The sequence below is a fragment of the Lithobates pipiens genome, unplaced genomic scaffold, assembly GCF_037356315.1.
Source record: "Lithobates pipiens isolate NorthernLeopardFrog02 unplaced genomic scaffold, aLitPip1_a1.2 Scaffold_8, whole genome shotgun sequence".
Taxonomy (NCBI): domain Eukaryota; kingdom Metazoa; phylum Chordata; class Amphibia; order Anura; family Ranidae; genus Lithobates; species Lithobates pipiens.
This window is the reverse complement of record NW_027507903.1, coordinates 30,002,406-30,024,960: the sequence shown is the minus strand read 5'-3', so window position 1 is coordinate 30,024,960 and position 22,555 is coordinate 30,002,406. Positions and strand designations below refer to the sequence as shown.

The following is a 22,555-nucleotide window of genomic DNA, read 5'->3' as shown; positions in this document are numbered from 1 at the left end:
TAATTTAATCTCAGTATAAATACAGCTGTTCTGTGAAGCCCTCAGATGTTTGTTAGAGAACCTTAATGAACACATAGAATCAGGAAGGCCAAGAAACAGACCAGACAGCTCAGGGATAAAGTTGTGGAGAAGTTTAAAGCAGGGCTATGGTAATAAAAAAATATCCCAAGCTTTGAACATCTCATGGAGCACTGTTCAATCCATCATCCGAAAATGGAAAGAGCATTGCACAACTGCAAACCTACCAAGACATGGCAGTCCACCTAAACTGATCGGCCGGGCAAGGAGAGCATTAATCAGAGAAGCAGCCAAGTGGCCCATGGTAACTCTGGAGGAACTGCAGAGATCCACAGCTCAGGTGGGAGAATCTGTCTACAGGACAACTATTCGTGCTCTCCACAAATTTGGCCTTTATGGAAGAGTGGCAAGAAAAAAGCCATTGTTGAAAGAAAGCCATAAGAAGTCCCATTTGCAGTTTGCGAGAAGCCATGTGGGGGACACAACAAACACGTGTTAGAAGGTGCTCTGGTCAGATGAGATAAACTAATACTGCACTTTACTTTAAACACACCAACCCCCCCCCCCCCCCCATGAAACAGCATAATTTTGTTGGGATGCTTTTCTTCAGCAGGGAAGCTGATCAGAGTTGATGGGGAGATGGATGGAGCCAAATACAGGGCAATATTAGAAGAGCCTGTTAGTCTGCAAAAGAATGGAGCCTGGGTCGGAGGTTCACCTTCCAGCAGGACAACAACCCTAAACATACAGCCAGAGCTGCAATGTAATCGTTTTGATCAAAGCATATTCATGTGTTTAGAATGGTCCAGTCAAAGTCCAGACCTAAATCCAATTGAGAATATGTGGCAAGACTTGAAAATTGCTGTTTACAGATGCTCTCCATCCAATCTGACAGATCTTGAACTATTTTGCAAAGAAGAATGGGCAAAAATGTCACTCTCTAGATGTGCAAAGCTGGTAGAGACGTACCCAGCTGTAATTGCAATGAAAGGTGGTTCTACAAAGTATTGACTCAGGTGTGTAGAATACAAATGCACCCCACACTTTTCAGCTATTTATTTGTAAAAATCTTTGAAAACCATTTATCATTTTCCTTCCACTGCACAATTATGTGCCACTTTGTGTTGGTCCATCCCAATAAAATACATTTACGTTTTTGGTTGTAACATGACAATAATGTAGAAAATTTAAAGGGGTGTGAATACTTTTTCAAGGCACTGTAAACTGAACGAGGGAAGTTTTGCCGGGAGTTATGCTTTAGAATTAGGTATCTGCTTCTAATTTCACAGTTACAAGCAATCTTCCATCAGATATTCTGTTCCTCTCTCTGTTGTAAGTGACTTCTGTAATTAGGAGTCCATCTCAAATTCTCCAGGGACAACATAAATCCTTCTCTTATCATTTATCACTCTTGTTACATGGTGCTCTTAGCTGGTATGCTGTCGTATGTTTTAGAGAAACCTGCTATATGGTGTTTTAGATTTCACGTGGTATCCTAGTGCTCTGGTCCTAAGGCTACCCTCAGGCACAAGGATTGGCTGTCAAAGCCTAAATCCTCCATGTCTATTAGACTGCAGTAAAGACTGAAAAATATACTGACAATTTCTAGATGACTGCTGATTAAATCACATAGAATGTGGAAGCATTCTGTCAGCTTTTTGCATGTTTACAATACTTATGTTTGTATCGGGGCTGTTTAATTTCATAGTGGTAAAGAGAATTTCTTATTTAGTACTTGGCCTTCTGCATCATACTGTAGGCTGTGGGATAAGTCAGCCAAGTTTGATGACCAGTTAATTAATCTGTACATCAATTCCATGGCTAAATAGAGCCACAGCTCTCACCCCTGTAGTAAGAACTTGGTAGATTTTATATACATTTTTAATGATCATGCAATTGCCAGTTAAAGAGGAAGTAAACTCTCCCACCCTGATGCTTCTCTTCATTTAGTCCATTATAATAAGTAATTATCAGACTATAGCGACTGTAATCCAGCCCAAATTGCATATTACTTACTGTTTAAAGAAACTTTAAAAAAACTTGTTTCCAGGGGTTAGGCAGCGCCATCTTAAGTATTGTTTTCTGAGTCCACAGTGGAGTGTATTTCCGCCCTTACATTGAGCACTTCCTGTACTGTTAACTAAGCCTCCTTCTCAATCCAACGTTTCTATGGCAACCCTGCTTCCCTGTTCATAGCTGACTTGTTTTATTTCATAGTGTTTACTTGTGCCGATGTCTAATGTTTCCCTTTGTCAGTCTTATCAGCTTCAGCTGATAAGACTGCAGTAATGGCCAAGATTACACTGCATGTCAGGTCACATGGTGTGTAGGAGGAAGCTCTGAATGATTCTGAAGTCTCCTGGGAGTTCAGTGGTGTGCGGTAGGAAGTCCTGATAACAGATAGATAAGACATAGAGAGTGTGCCGTAAATCAGGGTAGATCTGGGCATGCTCAGTGACCTCATTCTAAAGAACAAAAAGGATTACAACAATACTAAGCAAATAAGGAGATATCTACAAGCAGTGTTCATTAGGGTTTTTTATGCTGATTTACATGGGACAAAGTTGTGGGGGAGGGTTTACAACCACTTTAAAGTAGCGTAGTGCTGAATAGAAAAAAATTACCTGGTTATGAAGGGAGTAAAACATTCCAGAGGTCTAATGGATAAAGCACATGTAAACCCAAAATCAATTTTCTTGACTGTTGCATTACAGGGAACAGGATAAGTAATCATGTACACAGGGTTATGCTGCTGCTTTCAGGAGACTGGACAGTAGCAAACACGAACTGTAAATACAGCTCAGTATAACCCCTCTCACTCCAGCCTGCCTCAGTTGTTTGCTAGTGTCCTAGAAGAAAAGATGCTGTCTTTTTGCTCTTAGAGAAGCAACACTTTTACTTTTCTCAAGGTGATTTTTTATTTTTATTTTTCTTTCTAGCATAGTTTTCTACACTTTGCTGTAGTCACTGGAGCTCATTGTTGAAGCTTTTAATTCAAACAGACAATACATGTGCTTGTAAAGACGAGGCAACATCGGTTGCCATAAAATGGGACGAGTATACGAAGATTTTTCAAAGCAGTCATGTATATCAGAACAAAGACATTGCTCAAAGAGAAGAAAAAAATAATTACTTGGTACAGTTATACGGTATTGCATGAGCAATAGTGCATTCATGGCATTTTAATAGGATTGTTTGGAACCATTCAAGCCGTGGGGTCCACATTTTGTTGGTGGTAACTAGTCTACCTTCCAAGGATGCAAACATGTGTTCATAAGAACCATGTGTGTGAACTGAGGAGATTACTTCATTTAGTAATATTGGGGCTGCAGTTTTCCAGTGTCTGGTGATGCTGAGTCGTGCTGCTAAAAGGATGTGAGTGGTCACAAATCGTAGTCTGGAAGGGACGTGTTCAATTCCTATGTTTAAAGTGGGAGTAAACCCGCTGCCATTTTTTTTTTTCAGACCTGCAAGGGAAAAGGCATAATGAGCTAGTATGCACCGCATTATACATACATTATGAAATACTTACCTTAGAACGAGGCCCCGACATCTCACCCAATCCACACAGAGGGAGCTGACATGTTCCCTCGCGTCTTCAGGGTATTGCGGCTCTGGCGCTGTGAGTGGCCAGAGCCGCGATATCGTCACTCCCGCGCATGCGCACGGGAGATTTCTTTCCGGCAGGGTCCGGTGTCTGCCGGGCTTTCAGCCGAAAATCCCCGGTGCGCATGCGCCGCTGCAGTCAGCGGCTCATTGCAAGGGGAATATCTCCTAAACCATACAGGTTTAGGAGATATTTTTTTTTACCTACAGGTAAGCCTTATTATAGGATTACCTGTAGGTAAAAGTAAAAAACAAAAAAGGTATACAACCAACAAAAGTTCTGGTGATGGAGCTATTGCAGTTTTGGTGCCTTTTCCTGTGAGTACGTCTGCCCAGAATTTCAGAATTTTGTTACATTCTCAGAAAATTTGCAAAATATTGACTGTCTCCCCACATTTTCTCCAACAGGCAGGTGCTACAGATGGGGCATATGCATGAATTTGGTTTGGGGTGATGTACCATCTTAGGTTTGTTTTGAATATAAATTTCCAAAGGTTGGAGGCCCATGTTGCTTTGTAGCCAGATGCTAATGCTATAGTCCATTGAGAAGGGCTGAACGTCCTACCTATGTCTCTTTCCCATTTTAGCACTGGGGGTAAAGATGTTTTTGGCATCTAATGCCCTATACACACGGTCGGACTTCCCAACGGAAAATGTGCGATCAGATCGTGTTTTCGGAAAATCCGATCGCGTGTGGGCTCTATCGGACTTATTCTGTCAGAATTTCCGACACACAAAGTTTGAGAGCAGGATCTAAAATTTTCAGACAACAAAATCCGATCGTTTAAATTCCAATTGTGTGTAGACAGTTCCGACGGACAAAGTGCCATGCATGCTCAGAATAAATTACGAGACGAACGCTATTGGATACTAGCCTGTTTATAGTCCCGTCGTACGTGTTTTACGTCACCGCGTTCTGAACAATCAGGTTTTTTGACAACTTTGTGTGACTGTGTGTAGGCTAGACAAGTTTGGGCCAAAATCTGTGGGAAAAAAATCAGACAGATTTTGTAATCGAAAGTCCGACCGTGTGTACAGGGCATAAGAGGTTATAAAATAATGATATACCTTTAATATTCTTGGTAAAGGTGGAAAGGTACTCCTATATTGTTTCAGGGACATTGATCTGTAGATGTGAGTTACGTATTAGACAATATGTTACTTGGAAGTACTTAAAGTAGTCTGAGGTAGGGATAGAATACTATTTTCTCAGATCCTGAAATTATTTAATTAAACCATCTGAGTATAAATCTGAAAGATGAGTTATGCCTTGTTTTTGCCAAATTTGGGTAGAAAAAACTGGGATTAATTGAGATATAACTGAAATGGGTACTGGTATTTGGTTAGGTGTGTCGCCTTTGCAGGCTTTAGCTATGCAGTAATTAAATGCTGTGTTGAAGATTTTTATTGGCTAACTCTCATCTTTGCCATGGAAGCCATACCTGGACCCCGCTGGGAAAAACCAGTGGGGCAGCCCAGTAATATGGTAATTTAACCGATTGTGCAAAAAGTGGCAACCTCCCTAACCTATAACTGGCCTTTGCGATGTGCATTGTCCTTCCATGTACACCTTACTGCAAAGACCAGTTATAGGCTGGGTGATTGCCACCTCTTTACACATTTTTGACATTAATTCTTCCTGCTCAGGCAGGTATAATGGGTACCTTTTGTGAAAATCCTTCAGCTAACAGTGGCACTATGGCAGATCATAAGTGCAAGGGTGGCGGCCCTATGTACCTTGCCGGCCTATTGATCAGCTAACAGTTCCAGGGGAATATTTAATGCACCCTCTAAGGGCCCTGACACCTAAAGCCCAAACCCACTGTCCCCTGCCTGAGTCACTACCTTCATTGTGGTCTCTACAACCCCCTCAGGGGTGTCTTTACTCCTGTTTATCTAGCGAGGAGTTTGTCATACCCGAAGTTTCCCCTTCCTCCTTATCCCATCAGAGCACACTCCATGAAGTCAGTTACTGCCTCTTGGACGTTTCAGCATAATAACAAAACAAAAATGAATAGCCCAATTCAAGATAAAATAAAAAACACTTCTGCAATATATAGCTTTAATTCAGAGATTCCCCCCATACTTTTTTTTTTTTTTTGCTGCTTCTGCTAGTTGTGATCAACCTCCCAGCCAGCATCATCCACGTCCTTTGAGCCCAGGTCATCCTGGACCTGATCCAACCTGTGACTGTTCTGGGAAAAGAAAATCAGTACAGTGTTAAACTCGTCCCTCTGCTTTCTTTTCCTATTAGCATGCTGGTTTTTAGCACATGAAGTGACTTTCTCCCACAATACAGAGACTGCAAGAGTCTGATACTAGGTCCACTTCAGGGACTTACACTGTTCGCATTAAAATATATATTTAATGATGTAATAAAGCTGAACTCTGGGAATGTGACAAAAGCAGCTCTTGCAGTGAACCTTCAGATAGAGGAAAGGGCCAGGGTGGGGGTAAGTAACACAGCCTTTTCATCTCCCCTAAAGACTTAAAGAAGCATTTACCCCATGCAGTGTGGGGGCCCACTGAAGAGCTTGTTTTTTTGTCTAATCGCTAGAGTTGAGCTTTAAAAATTACAGAGCTGTATTTACCACTTGCTGATGAGCGGCGCACTGGTACGTCGCTACATTGCAAGGGTGATATGTCAGCTGCAGCTAAAACCAAGATATCCCATTTTTAGAGCAGGCAATGCTGAACAAAGTAAAAGTAATCCAAGTGGCTAAGGAGCCGCTTGATTATTTTTACAGTGGGTGGAAGGAGGTCTAATAGATCCCAGATTTCTCCATAAAGAGGATCTGTCACGGCCCATGCTATCACAAGGGATGTTGTTCAAAAAAAATTAAATCATAAAATGTAAAACAATTTTCTTTAAAGTGCCCCCATTCGACCCCTGGGTTTGTAATGTGTAAGCAGTGATTGCACCTCACATGTGAGGTAGAGCGAGAGCACACGTCAGAGCAAGAGTAAAATAATTCTAACTCCAGGCTTCCTGTGTAACTCTACACTGATAACCTGTAAAGGCTCTTAAGGCGTCACCTAAGGAGATTTTTAGGTTCTGTAGTTTTGCATCGTTCCATGGATGTACACAGTTTTAGAGCATGACATTTTTGGCATCTATTTTCTTGGTGTAATATCATCTTTTGTGTTTTACCAAAAAAATGGGTATTATATTGTGTTTGTGTGCTATGCAAATATCACATGACAAAAAATGCAACATCCACCATTTTATTCTCCTCTGCTAAATAGATAAATCTATATATACATATATAATATTATATATATATATATATATATATATATATATATATATATATATATATATATATATATTCACTGATCAAAAAAATTAAGGGAACCCTTTGAAAACACATCGGAGCTCAATGGGAAAAAATATCATGCTGGATAGCTATACTGATATGGACTGGGTAATGTGTCGGGAACGAAATAATGCCACATTGATGGAAATTAAAATGATCAACCTACAGAGGACTAATTTCAAAGAAAAAATTATGCAGCAGGCTAGTCCGTTTTGATAAAAATCTCATTGCAGCACATCAAAATGGTACTCAGTAGTTTGGCCCCCACGTGCTTGTATGCATGCCTGACAACGTCGGCACATGCTCCTAATGAGACGACGGATGGTGTCCTGGGGTATTTCATCCCAGATCTGGACCTGGGATGGACCGAAACATAATGTCCCAGATGTGTTCTATTGAATTTAGGTCAGGCGAGCGTGGGTGCCATTCAATATTATCAATTTCTTCATCTTCTAGGAACTGGCTGCATACACTTGCCACATGAGGCCAGGCATTCTTGTGCACCAAAAGGAACCCAGGACCCACTGCACCTGCATATGGTCTGACAATGGGTCCAAGGATTTCATCCCAATACCTAATGGCAGTCAGGGTGCCATTGTCTAACCCAGGGGTAGGGAACCTTGGCTCTCCAGCTGTTTTGAAACTACAAGTCCCATGAGACATTGCAAGACCCTAACAATCACAGGCATGACTCCTAGAAGCAGAGGCATGATGGGATTTGTAGTTTCAAAACAGCTGGAGAGCCGAGGTTCTCTACCCCTGGTCTAACCTGTAGAGGTTTGTGCGTCCCTCCATGGATATGGCTCCCCAGACCATCACCAACCCACCACCGGTCATGCTGAACGATGTTACAGGCAACATAACATACGCCACGACTTCTTCAGACCCTTTCACATCTGTCACATGTGCTCCAGGTGAACATGTTCTCATCCGTGAAAAGCACAAGGTGCCAGTGGTAGACCTGGCAATTCTAGTGTTCAGTGGCAAAAGCCAATCAAGCTCCACAGTGTTGGGCATTGAGCACAGGTCCCACTAGAAGATGTCGGACCCTCGGGTCTGTTTCTGATTGTTTGGTCAGAGACATTCACACCAGTGGCCTGCTGGAGGTCATTTTGTAGTTCTCTGGCAGTGCTCATCCTGTTCCTCCTTGCACAAAGGAGTAGATACCTGTCCTTCTATGGCCCTGTCCAGCTCTTCTAGAGTGACTGCCTGTCTCCTGGAATCTCTTCCATGCTCTTGAGACTGTGCTGGGAGACACAGCAAACTTCTGGCAATGGCACATAATGATGTGCTTTCCTGGAGGATTTGGACTACCTGTGCAACCTCTATAGGGTCCAGGTATCACCTCATGCTACCAGTAGTGACACTGACCCTAGCCAAATGCAAAACTAGTGAAAAATAGTCCGAAAAAATGGGTTGGGAATAAAATGTCAGTGGCCTCCACCTGTAAAAACATTCCTGTTTTGGAGGCCGTCTCATTGTTGCCCATCTAGTGCACCTTTTTCTTAATTTCATTAACACCAAAGCAGCTGAAACTGATTAACAACCCCGTCTGCTACTTAACTGACCAATATTCCAGGAGTTGAACTGACTTTATGCTATACTCTGATTAAAAAGCTTTCCTTTAAATTTCTTAAACGGTGTATATACACTATATTTCCAAATGTATTGTGACGCCTGCCTTTACACACACATGAGCTTTAATGGCATCCCAGTCTTAGTCTGTAGGGTTCAATATTGAGTTGGCCCACCTTTTGCAGCTATAACAGCTTCAACTCTTCTGGGAAGGCTGTCCACAAGGTTTAGGAGTGTATCTATGGGAATGTTTGACAATTCTTCCAGAAGCACATTTGTGAGGTCAGGCACTGATGTTGGACGAGAAGGCCTGGCTTGCAGTCTCCGCTCTAATTCATCCCAAAAGTGTTCTATCGGGTTGAGGTCAGAACTCTGTGCAGACCAGTCAAGTTTCTCCAACCCATACTCACTCATCCATGTCTTTATGAACCTTGCGTCAGAATTGGCACAGGACTGAAGTGGTTAATTTGTGTCTTTTATATCTGGTTAGTGTTTGGATTTTAAAAAACTGTATTTATCGAGGCATGGTGCCAAACATGCCAAAAGATAGATTTTAAAATTTACACTTTAACCACTTAAGGACCAGCTCACGCCGATGTACGTTGGCAGAATGGCACGGTTGGGCACAAGCACGTACCTGTACCTTGCTCTTTAAGTGCCCAGCCATGGGTTGGGAGCACGGTCCTGAGCTCCGTGACCATGGCCGCTGGACCAGCGAACCCGATCACCGCTGGTGTCCCATGATCGGGTCACAGAGCTGAAGAACGAGGCTGTGCTTCCTACTGTGGCTGTCACCAATCGTCTGTTCCCTTTTATAGGGAAAGACGATCAGTGATGTCACATGCCAGGCCACGCCCCCTACAATAAAATAAACACATAATGTCATACATAACACCTACACTGCCCCCTAGTGGTTAACTCCTTCACTGCCAGTGTCATTTACACAGGAATCAGTGCATTTAAATAGCACTGATTGCTGTATAAATGACAATGGTCCCAAAAATGTGTCAAAAATGTCAGATGTGTCCGCCATAATGTCGCAGTCACAATAAAAATCGCTGATCACCGCCATTATTAGTAAAAAAAAAATATTAATAAAAATGCTATAAAACTATCCCCTATTTTGTAAGCGCTATAACTTTTGTGCAAACCAATCCATAATCGCTAATTGCGATTTTTTTTTTACCAAAAAATATGTAGAAGAATACGTATCGGCCTAAACTGAGGGAAAAAAAATGTTTATATTTTTTGGGGATATTTATTATAGCAAAAAGTAAAAAATATTAAATTTTTTTTCAAAATTGTCGCTCTATTTTTGTTTATAGCGCAAAAAATAAAATCCGCAGAGGTGATCAAATACCACCAAAAGAAAGCTCTATTTGTGGGAAAAAAAGGACGCCAATTTTGTTTGGGAGCCATGTCGCATGACCGCGCAATTGTCAGTTAAAGCAACGCAGTGCTGAATCGCAAAAAGGGGCTTGGTCCTTTGACTGCAAATTGGTCCGGGGCTTAAGTGGTTAAGAAAACCAAAATGTGGGCTTTAAAAAGGCTCTACTGTGATTATCTCTTAAAGGGGTTGTAAACGCTCATAACTATGCATTAAGGTGAAAAAACTTCTGTCACTGAGCAGCCCCACACCCCCCCAGTTTTACTCACCTGAGCCAATGAGTATCCCTATGCATTAAGGTCGAGTCCGACTTTCTGCGTCTATGGACGCAAATGCTGGACTTGGGAGCATGCCCGCATGGGATCCCCAAGGGGAGCCCTTCTCCTAGGTGGTTTCCAGATGCGGGGAGGAACTACTAGATCTGCCAGGGGACCCCAAAAGAGGAGGATCGGGGCCACTCTGTGCAAAATGAACTGCACAGTGGAGGTAGGTATGACATGTTTGTTATTTAAAAAACAGAAAACACGAGGGTTTTGTAACCCTTTAACTCACATTCTGTTATTAAACCAGTCTTTACCTTTTATTTTTTTATAATGTGAAATGACACAAGTCTATTTTATCAAAATCATTCTAGGAGACAATGTAATTGATGGAGTACTTGAAATCTCACATCGATTTTATCCATCTTTCTTTTTTTTTTTAAGCCAACCACTCTTGTTTAATAACTTTGAAATGTCCCTGTAAAGGGGCAGATTTGACTTCTTGGATAGTAAAAGATCCTTAGCCGTGTAAAAGATACGCAACACACTATGGACCAATCAACTGAATTTTGGGACATCAAAGACGAAGCCTAATTGTCCCAGATGTTATATTTTTAAATATTATGAGGCATGCTGTTATATTCTAAGCCTGAGCCAAGTCCTGATTGTAAAACCGCAAGCTGGGTGATAAAAAAAAAAACTCTACTATGTAAAATTATACAATTTTGGAAAGCTTCCTGCTTACCTCTCTGGAAACACCTGAGAATTACGTCTATAATTCATAGAGGTATATTAGGTCCCCAAACCAATGTGACAAAATGGCTCTCTAGCAGATTAACAGACAAAATCTGCAGTTCCCAAACATAATGACTTGTTTTTTTATTTCTCAGTGACACCATTAGCTGGTGTTAACAATGCTTCTGAAGTCCAGAACTTAATATGCAGCTCCAGATGTAATTATTTCTGAGACAGGGAGCAGCCGCTGCGAAAATCCCAGTAATGATTTTTGAAGAGGTTATAGCACCTCCCTGATTGGCAGCAAAGTGTCGTTGAAAGGCCCATTAATTAAAGCTGCGTAATAATCATTGTTCTTCAGCTGTTTATGCCATTTTCAGTTCTGCAGTCTGTATTTAAGATAGACAGACATATGCAAAGCTGATCATTTTTCTGCCTACTGTATAATGTCCTTGGTCACAGTTGATCACCGGGTCATGTAGCATACAGGGCATTATCTGTTTTTATTTGAAAGTATAGTCCAACCCCAATGCTTACATGTTTTTCGCACTGCAAAGCTACTACAGTCATGTTTAATTCATACTGAATGTTGTTTTAACAGTGTCTGCAATTCTCCTGATCCTTGCCCTTCAGTGAGCGGGTAACATTTTAACATCCTTTGTAGTAATAGCGATGGGATTAAACTGGGTGGTTTATGTTTGATACGTGAATTGTATATTCTCCCCATATCAGTTTGTTCATATTTTTTCTAAATGATGTGAAATCAATACTGGAAGGATTCAATGTAGAAACACTCAAGGCTTCTATAATAGAGCTTCCTTTCCAATGCCTTCTCACTCCAAGCTGCTCAGTTTATTGTGGAATATATTACCACCCAACCCTTATGCCCCGTACACACGATCCGACTTTCCGCCAACAAATGTTGGATGTGAGCTTGTTGGCGGAAAGTTCGACTGTGTGTATGCTCCATCAAACATTTGTTGTCTGACTTTCTGCCAACAAATGTTGGCTAGCAGGTTCTCAAATTTTCCACCAACAAAACTTTGTTGTCGGAATTTCCAATCATGTGTACACAAGTCCGTTGCACAAAAGTCCACGGATGCTCGGAATCAAGCTGAAGGAGCCACACTGGCTATTGAACTTACTTTTTCTCAGCTTGTCGTACTTCACTACCTTTACAGGTTCGTAATTGTTGGCCAACATTTATGTGTATGCAAGACAAGTTGGAGCCAACAACCTTCGAACAAAAACCACGGTTTTGTTGTCAAAAAGTCTGATTGTGTGTACAGGGCATAACTGTTCCATAGCTTTCATAATTCCCCAGGCAGATTTTTACAGTAATAAGGACAGTGCACAGTAATTAGTTGCAGTGCACAGTGGATTTGCCTTTAGTCAATAAACCCCAGTGAGTGATCGATACCAATCTTCAGTTTGTAAATGAACAGGAAGCTGCTCAGCACAGAGCACTTCCCATTCATTCACTGTCCAGTGCAGCTGAGGCTGCAGAGACATGGACTGGGGAATCTCTGTCCTCAGTCCTTTTCTCTGACTCCAAAGAGAGGCATCAGCAGTCTGTTTAAACATCTGATATTTCACCAAAGCCCCCCAATGGGGCGCCTAAAAAAATAAACATAATAAAATCGTTTAATTTTTTTTATAAAAACAAAAGAAAAAAATTGCTAACACTGTCCACTGCCCTACTGAGACCAATTTCTGCTCTACTGAAACTGTCCACTGAGCTACTGACACTGTCCATGTTTTAAAATCTAACTGTGGTGCTCACTTGGGTGTACCATGGGCACTCTCAGGTGTTAATTAGTGCCATGTCCTGAAATTATAATCAATTTTGGAAAATCAGAAGTATGGACCTTAAAGGCATTTACACATCAATTCAATTTTAAAATTGATTCATATTTTATTCTACAGCATCATAAAAGTTCATACAAAATTTCCAATTAAAAACATCATCAAGGAAAATCAATAGGCACTACATATTCCAAAGATGGTGTAATACACGTATACCGGACACCAGGAGGCTTTTCTAGGTGTAAACCATGTACTTCAAATTTCTCCAGGTGCTAGAGTTCCATTATACCATCATAGTTAGCTCTAAATCAGCGATATGCAATTAGCGGACCTCCAGCTGTTGCAGAACTACAAGTCACATGAGGCATAGCAAGACTCTGACAGCCACAAGCATGACACCCAGAGAGCAGAGGCATGATGGGACTTGTAGTTTTGCAGCAGCTGGAGGTCCACTAATTTCATATCCCTGCTCTATATGTTTTACAACCTAGTCGCTTCTTCAGGAGCCAGTAGTGCGTCAGTATTAAAGAATAGGATGAACCACCGCTCCAAAGTAATCTTCGAGGACTGAAGCTCTGTCTCTTATTGATGAGCCCCAGGCGCTGACCATTACACACACACACTGAGCAAACAAGCAGGACAAAACTCTGGATAGCCGCACACTGGAAAAAGACTTGAAATCCCATCTTTAATTGAAACAACGTGGGTCACATCAAAACAGAATCAAAAGTAAGCACTGCTTACGGTATGAAACGTGTCAGCATTTTCCTGTACCCTGTTATTCCTTTTGCTGTGGATTTTTTTATTTTGTTTTAATGTGACCCACGTTGTTTCAATTAAAGATGGGATTTCAAGTCTTTTTCCAGTGTGCGGCTATCCAGAGTTTTGTCCTGCTTGTTTGCTCAGTATTACAGTATACTTGTTCCTGAGGTCAGGGGGGAGAGGGCCGTGTCGGACCATAATGTAAATCCCTGTGTGTGGCATATTCAAAGGATATTATTCTGAGGTTCCTAGATCCATCTAATTCTGAGAGGGTTGTTAAGACTCCAAGATGGGGGGTCGCCAATGACCTTAATTCATATTTATAAGCAGTGGGCTACTTATCAATTCCCAGCACCACTTATGAGCATAGAGAAATACCTCTTGCTGGATTTATATATGAGTAGATGATCTCTCACGGTATAGATCATCTCCTTGGGTGCCTTTTTAGTATTCCTCTGGTCCCAGAGATACATCGGCAGCATTTATGTTGGGGACTTCCATCCTTCCACTCCAGAGAGCAATTCAAGTCCAAAATTATATTTGGGGTACACGCCTTAATAGGCTGCGCACACCTATGAACAAGGACATGGGCAGGTGAAGATTCAACAGCATGGATGGGCATTGTCAATTAAATAAACCTGACAAATATTGGAAATTTGGCCCAGTGCCTAATCAAATTAAATTTCACTTTGCAAAGCATACCCCATCACATTCCAGGAAATAAATAGCATTTTTGCTTGCGTATGATTAGATAATGAAAGCCAGGACAGCTTCACCTTATTCACCAAGCTGTGAGTAAAAATTTCCTTGTGAAAGTGAACATACTATTTGCTTTTGGTAAATCAGTCCCACTGCCTCTATGCTGTTTTATTTATTGAAGAAGCATTTATTTTCAGGTAGTCAAGCTATTCTAAAGGTTATATGCCCTTATCCACTATGTCTCTTGTTTCTTTTTTTTCCCTGCAGGGCAGTAAGTCCAGAGCTCAAGTCGTATGCACTGGGTGTTCTGTTCCTTTTACTACGTCTAATTGGTAAGTATCTAAAATACTTTACACCTTACAGCATCCTTTATTAACCAGGGTTCCTCCAGAGGTTGCTAGGAGTTCCTTGAGGAATGACTGCCTCTCAGATAAATTACCACTGTTACCAATTATCTCTTTAGCTATTTGTAAGGGGGGATTCTTTCCACTGACCACAAATGTAAGGTGCATTCTTCGCACTGACCATCATACTAATGTACTGTGACCTGTAGATATAGCAATTATTAGCAGGAGATCCTTAAGACTGTAAAGTTATTTAAAGGATTTGTCAATGTTAAAAAAGGTTGTGAAAGGCTGCTTTATGGGATATACACTAGAGGCTAACTGAAGTCTCTTTTTTTGTAAGGTAGATGGCTTGGGTGCTGAGAGCTAGCCGACGTTTGGTTCAGGACTGTGATGATTTGGCATCTAGCTAGATTTTGGCATCTAGTCAAATTTGAGACTAGGATTATAGAGGATTAAATATTTGGTTAAAGTGGTTGTTACCCCAACACTTCATATTCCTGGGATGTGTCTTAATTACCATGTACTTGCATGAGAAAGTATCTTGTTCCCTTATGCCTCGTACACACGATCAAACAATCCGGTGGAAAAGTCCGGCGGACTCAAGTCAGCCAGACAAATCCCTCCGTGTGTGGGCTCCCTGGCGGACTTTTTTTACCCAAAAGTCCGGCGGACTAAGAAAGTATTTTTGCACTCCAATCTGTCCGCCGGACTCTCATTTCGGCGGACAATCCAGCCATGTGTGTGCCAGCCGCACTTTTGAAATTAATGGACTTTTCCCGCCCGGAGAAAAGTCCGCTCATGTTGAGCGCGTCTCCAGGTCATTTTGAGCGCCGTCTTCTGTTCTTCTCTTCTTCTCTTCAGATGTTGCCTCGTCGCTGTCTTTGCTTACAATGACGGGGACGCGGCGACTTATATAGGGACATCGCCGGATGATGTCCCCGCCCATTATGATGTCACAGTCCCAGATATATATATATATATATATATATATATATATATATATATATATTTATGCAAAAAAATTTTGTGTTTCATTTCTATTTAAAACTGAATGGGTTGTTTTACAAGGTGATTGTTTACAATCACTTTAAGTGGATGTAAAGACAGAATGTTTTTTTTTATCTTAATTAGGGCTGTTACTGATTAAAATTTTTGTGTTCGATTAATTTTTTATTTATTTTTTAATCGATTAATCGACTAATTTCTATTAATTATAACGCACGTACAGATCCAACTACTTTTAGCTGATCTCCTTGCATTGCAACTCTGCATTAGTCATTGGTAAATGTGGTATACACTATATACAGTCACCCGACACGAGTTAGTTTCCACAATCCATGACTTAACTTCACAGTTCACGCAAATATGTTTTAAATTCAAACTCTAGCACTGACGTAAGTCATTTTTTTCCCACAGTAGTGTGACAATCCCTCCACCTCCGGTCTAACTAATCACTCTCACCTTATGGCATGGACCCCTGTGCAAACAGGCGGTCAGTCAAGCGGGTATCAAAAGGGATAACACAGACCATAAACTTCTCTCACGTCTCCTTAAATCTCAGCAAGGACACCAGGTCATGGGTAGAAAGAAAAGATCGAAGTGCTCACCGCTTAAGTATAAGATTAAATTTTTGTGTTCAAACACAAACTACTCGCATAAAGATGATAAAAATGCAGCATGTAAAGCTGACAATCGTGTTAGTTCCGTAGGGCAGCAGCGGGTGACGTCATGCGTAGCTCCTCCCCCATACACATTACGTTCAATCAGAACTTCAACGTCACCGGACTCCTCCCCCCTTCCTTTGATTAGCAGACAGAGGCAAGGGAGGAAAGGGGGGAGGAGAGGTGAGTATTTTGTGAGTATTTTGATCGATCAAAAAAATTAACAATTAATCAAGGAATTAATCTTTAATTTACACAGCCCTAATCTTAATGCATTCTATGCATTAAGATGACAGATTTTCTGTGTGCAGCAGCTCCCCTCAGCACCCCCTAATGCTTACCTAAACCCATCTCAATCCAGCGTTTGCTGAGAGAGCAGACAGCAGCGGAATGCCATTTGCTCCCGCTGCTGTCAATCGAAGTCACTGAGCCAATGAGGAGAGAGAGGGGGCAGGGCCTAGCCACGGCTCTGTGTCTGAATGGACACACGGAGCTGCAGCTTGGCTCAGGTGTCCTCGTTGCAAGCTGCTTGTTGTGGAGGCACTGAACAGGAGGGAGGGGCCAGGAGGCCTGCAGAGGGACCCGAGAAGAGGAGGATCCGGGCTGCTCTGTGCAAAACCACTGCAACAGAGGAGGTAAGTATAACATGTTTATTATTTTTAACTTTGGTATCACTTGAAGGTTACAAATTAAGATTACATTTTCAAGGGTTAAATTACGATTATGGGGAAACTCAATGTTAGGTCAAATTAGGTAGGATAAGTGTTGGGAATAAGGTGTTTCAGCTGATGTGTAGTTAAAATCTAAAGTTTGTGTAATATGGATTAATTAACACTTTAACATGAACTGTAAATAAATGTAACTTTAGGAGATAATTTGCAATTAGAAGCAACATAGCACTTTCCCACGTGTGACAGTGCCTAGGTACCCTCCATTCTGACAGCACCACAAGAGCCTACTACATCATTACAGGCATATTAAGCCCCCTCCTGTGTCCCATTGGGGAGATTTCTGTTCACTTTCTTTTCTTTCTCAGAGGCACAACAGCGATTAAAGCCCAACTTTGGGGAACATGTAAAATGATCCCTTGCAGTGGGGATGTGCCTGCACAGAAAGCCTTAATTGCTCCTTTTGTCTAGGGGTGGAGGAGAAACCGTTTTTCTCAGCTGATCATCTATCCCCCTGGCAGATGGTGCTCCCCCACGCTTTGCTAGTGGACTGTCCCTCGGCTCTGGTCTCAATTATGTCTGGAACCTAGACCAGGGGTCTCCAAACTCTCTAAACATAAGTCCAAATTACTGTCTTTCATACTTTATGGGGGCCAGACTTTGCCCAGTGGTAGTAGAAAACGGCCCCGTGTCAGTGGATGTAATCAATGACCCATCATTGGAATAATGGGAGGAATAGTGCCCCATCATTGGAATAATGGGAGGAATAGTGCCCCATCATTGGAATAATGGGAGGAATAGTGCCCCATAATTGTAATAATAGGATGAATAGTGCCTCATTCAATTGAATTAATGGGAGAAATAGTGCCTTATCATTGCTATCAATGGAAGGAGTAAAGCCCCATCGGTGATGTCTGTGAGATGAAGAGTTCATATTGCTGGCGTCAGTTTGAGAAATAGTGCCTCGTATTGGTGGGAGTAATAGTGACCCATCGCTGGTGCCAGTGGAAGGAAGAATGCCCCTTCGGTGTCAGTGGGAGAAATGGTGCCCCAGGGGCAGGATAATGGAGACCACTGCCCTAGACTACTGGAGTCTGCTGCAGGAACTGTTTTATGAGATGAAGGCAAAGAAAAAAAAAAGAAGAAAAAATCTGCCAAAAAAACGGCATCATACACCGTGATTTCTAAATATCGGCATTGGCCAGAGAAAAACCCATATTGGTCTCTAGACACCTCTAGAGCTGTGCATGATGTCATAAGCCTAGGCTAATGACCAGACAAGAAACCGAAAGTGGGCTGTATAAGGTATTTACTGGCAGAAAAAAAAATGTTTTACTATCCAAAGTTAAAACAACAAGGGCAGAAGATTTAATAGATAAAAAGTTGAAAAAAATTACTTAAGGTCCGCTTTAAGAAGCATTCATTTGTCATTTACGTTTCGTTTTTCAGTCCGTTCCTTGCAAACAGTGGGGAAAGATATGTCACTGAGTGCTTCTGGGCAACTGTGTAAAATGCAAAAAAAAAACATTTATATTCAGATGATTATTTTTCTTGCCAATCTTATGTATTTAAAAAAAATAAAATTGCAAGTGTAATAAAATATATAAAAAGACTGCTGAATGTAACTTTCATGCAACTTTTCTGAAAAGCCTTTTGATTCTTCAACCACTTTTCTTTGAGGCAGTTTTTAAATTTGTCAACCTCATGTTAGTCTGCTTTTTTTATTTTTTTTTTGCTAGAAAATTACCTTAAAGTGGTTCTAAAGGCTCAAGGTTTTTTTTGTTTCCTTAAAGCGGAGCTCCAGTCGCCACATTTTTTTTTAAAGCACCATCATGATTGCTATTACTTGTACTGCAATAATTGGCTATTGTTATGACTGTATTCATACATGTTATTGTTACATCTGTAATCAAGCACACCATCTCAGAAGCAGGCAAGGGCCATGGTGGATGTGGGCATCTGATTAAAAAAAAAAATTCCTTCAAAATCACTTTAGCCACTTGCCCTCCGGAAGATTTACCCCTTTCATGACCAGGTCATGCGATGCTGCACCCAAATAAATGTCCTTTTTTTCCCCACAAATAGAGCTTTCTTTTGGTGGTATTTGATCACCTCTGGATTTTTAATTTTTTTGCGTTATATAAAAAAAAAACTGGCAATTTGTAAAAAAAAAAAACTATTTATTTTGTTCTTTTGTAAAACATATCTAATAAAAAAAAAACTTAAAAAATAAAATGATTTATCAATTTAGGCCAATATGTATTCTGCTACATGTTTATGGTAAAAAAAGAAATCCCAATAAGCGTAAATTGATTGGTTTGTGCAAACGTTATAACATCTACAAACTATGGGATTTTTATTTATTTTTTTACCAGTAATGGCGGCAATGAGCAACTTATTGCGGCGGACAAATCGAAACATGGAGTGACACTTTTTTGGGGGACCAGTGACACTAATACAATGATCAGTGCTATTGATTGGTTTTCGCACAAGTTATAGCATCTACAAACTATGGGATAAATTTTTTGGTATTTTTTAATTTATTTTTTAATAGTAATGGCAGCAATCAGCGACTTTTAGTGAGATTGCGACAGACAAGTTGGACACTAAGTGACCCTTTTTGGGGACCAGTGACACCAATACAGTGCTAAAAATATGCACTGTTTCCATACTATGACACCGGCAAGGAAGGCGTTAACATCAGGGGTGATCAAAGGGTTAAATGTGTTCCCTGGGAGTGCTTTCTAACTGTGGGGGAGGTGATTTTACTGTGGGAAGGCAGAGATCTGTGTTCCTGCTTTGTAGGAATACAGGATCACATCCTTCCTGTCTCACAGAACGGTGATCTGCCTTGTTTACAGAAGCAGATCTCCATTCTGCCTGTCTCCCCGAACAATCTGCCAGACCGGCTGTTTGGATCCTGCTGTGTCCAATCGGTATGTGATCCTGTGCAGACAGGTATCTGATCCTACACAGAGGAGCCACCTTGCCGCTGTATGTGTGTGTGTGTGTGTGTGTGTGTATGTATATATATAATATAATATATGTAGCACTGACCCCCGAAGGAGCTGCTTATTGGGCTTACCGTTACCTTCTTGACCTCGTCTCTCGTCTCTGTCTAGGGTTTCCCGTGGTAAATGGCCCAAAGAAATGTAGAAACTGACACTGGATCTTCTTTTGGGATATTTATTTGAAGTAGAAACACAATCTCTCAGTTTAGGGTGGAGGGTTAGGAGGAAGTTCAGGTACTTTGGACTGTCAAAAATGGAAAGTCTTTTATAGAAGAAATCCAGAGAATAACCGTTTCACAGCTGGATTTTCACAACCCCCGGATAGACCTCCTTTAACTAGGGTTAGCATCCGGTAAGGTGTTAAGTAAAGTAAAGTCTCTGCCACAGACTTGAGCATAGAATACTTGAGAAAAAGTCTCTTCCACAGACTTAAGCGTAACTGAGGGACATAGACATATTTTTAGAGCTATCATACGGTACCAGTATCTCTCAGCCAGTCCGGCGATACCTTATGAGTGTAAATCCATGAAGTGTCCTTCAACTGAGCCTCCAGGCTCCTTCATAGAAGCCAGCCTTATGCATGGCCTTCTCCTGAAGAGTTCTCCCCTGGATGCTTCTCCAGTTGCTGGGCCTCTCCTTAGATGGGACGGCACCGGACCACTATTGAATCACCAGGCCCGATATCCATTCAGGCCTCTCCCTGCAGTTGCTTCGCCTCGGGCTATCCAGCTCCGAGACTTGGAAATGCATGGAACTACACCCCAGGCCAGGAGGGCCAAGGGGGCCGGTCAGGAGGACCAGAACCAAACAGACAGAAAAATCTTCTGCAATGGAACCCCGTAGCACGTGATATCAATACCTTAAATACCACCTCCCAGAATGCACAGCTCCTGATGGTCTGGCAAAGGTGAAACATTCAAAGTGCAAATTTAGTGGTTTTCTTGGAGTCAAGTGCCCATTTCTATATCATTGCTTCCATGCAAGACAGATCAAGGCTTTGTGACACCCATGCTGCCATGTTGGAGAAGGAGATTCTGCAGTTTTCTTTTCACAAAGTGAGCAACAGCCTAATTGAATACAAAAAGAAGTTGAATATAACAATCCTATGTCTGGCTACCTAGCCTACAGGAATGATGACTAAATTATTTAACATTTTACAAAGCAAAATTGTTCTGTAATACCTGCTGGAGCCCCTTGACTGCCATACCGACTGAGGTACCATACCTGCCTAGGTTATTTTCTTAAAAACTGCAAATTTAGCCTTTAAAGTGTATGTCTAGGCAAACCTTTTTTGGATAGAGTGGAGAGGGCGTTAGACCCTCCGTCAAGCTGTTATTAATCCCGCCCCTTGCTCAGCTTAGAGTGGGAGGCAGGAGTAGATTTGTTAACCCTGCATTCTCTGCTCATGTAGTGTAATCACTGCATAAGCAAAGAGAGGGATGTGAAGTGCCTGCTGAAAGTTCACATCCTGTAAGCCAGTTCCGAGCTGCTGGCGAGGACCTGTGGCAGTTTTCCATATGGAAAACTGCTGCATTCCCTCTATTAGTTACGGGCAGACCTGTGCTAGTTTCTATTTCACTCTAAAATAATAAAGTGGCACCAGTGGCACAGATAAACCTGAAACAGGTCTATCTGCTCAGTTATTTTGGGCTGTTACCAGTGCCATTATAATGCTGCAGGATGCTTAGTTAAAGTGGTTCTAAAGGTTTAAGGATTTTTAATGCATGAAGTAAAATACTTACTATGTGCAGCAGCCCTCCCCCCCCCCCCCCAATACTTACCTGAGCCCTATCACTCCAGCTATGTGCAGGGGAGCCTCCTTATTGGCTGAGACAGCAGGGGGAGCCATTGGCTGTCAGTCATAGCCAGTGAGCTAATGATAATACAGGGTGTGGGGCCCAGCTGTGGCTATGTGTGGGAATGGACACGCAGAACAGTGGCTTGGGAGCGAGCCTACTCGGGTGTCCCCATAGCATGCGGTTTGCTCTGGGGGCACCTAACAGGAGGGAGGGGCCAGGAGCACCAGCATGAGAGCCCAAGAAGAGGAGGATCAGGGCTTCTCTGTGCAAAACCACTGCACGGAGACAGAGCAGTTAAAATGATTGTAAATGATCAACTGGTAAAACAACCCATTCAGTTTAAAATAGAAATGAAAGGTAACACATTTTTGTATAGATTTAGAAACACATTATAAATACCTTTTTTTCCCCCTTTTATTATAAGTGAATCACATACCCTCTGTTCTCCGCTGCATAAGAGCTTGGGAAGGGAGAAGCAGCAGCACACAAGAGCTTTCCAGTGAATGGCTGTGTAGCAGAGGGGGGTGGGGGTTTTGTGTCAGTACAAGTCTGATCATTGTAAGAGAGCACATTGCACCAGCATCGCTAGAGAACTGACCACAGTGTGTTCTCCTGCATAGCGTGGTCAGTTTTTATTAGGAAAGCAGAGGGACTGGCAGGAACACCAGGGATTTCACACAAAGGAAGCAATACAAAGAGAACAAGTACATGGTACATCAGCCACATGTCAGGAATATGAAGTTTTGGGGTAACAGAAACTTATAACGTATAACACATATTATAGCAAAAGTAAAAAAAATTGGCGCTCTGTTTTTGTTTATAGAGCAAAAAATAAAAACCGCAGAGGTGATCAGATACCACCAAAAGAAAGCTCTATTTGTGGGGGGAAAAAAGGACATAAATG

General features: G+C 41.7%; 1 protein-coding gene across 2 annotated transcripts in view; it reads left to right on the top strand.

Annotated features, from left to right (window-relative positions):
- Positions 1–22,555, top strand: part of SLCO3A1 (solute carrier organic anion transporter family member 3A1) — a 546,291-nt gene that overhangs the window by 495,309 nt on the left and 28,427 nt on the right. For both annotated transcript variants that reach the window (XM_077472554.1, XM_077472553.1), the window contains exon 9: positions 14,433–14,497. In XM_077472554.1, the coding sequence (XP_077328680.1) occupies positions 14,433–14,497 (65 nt within the window). The remainder of the gene's footprint in view (positions 1–14,432; positions 14,498–22,555) is intronic.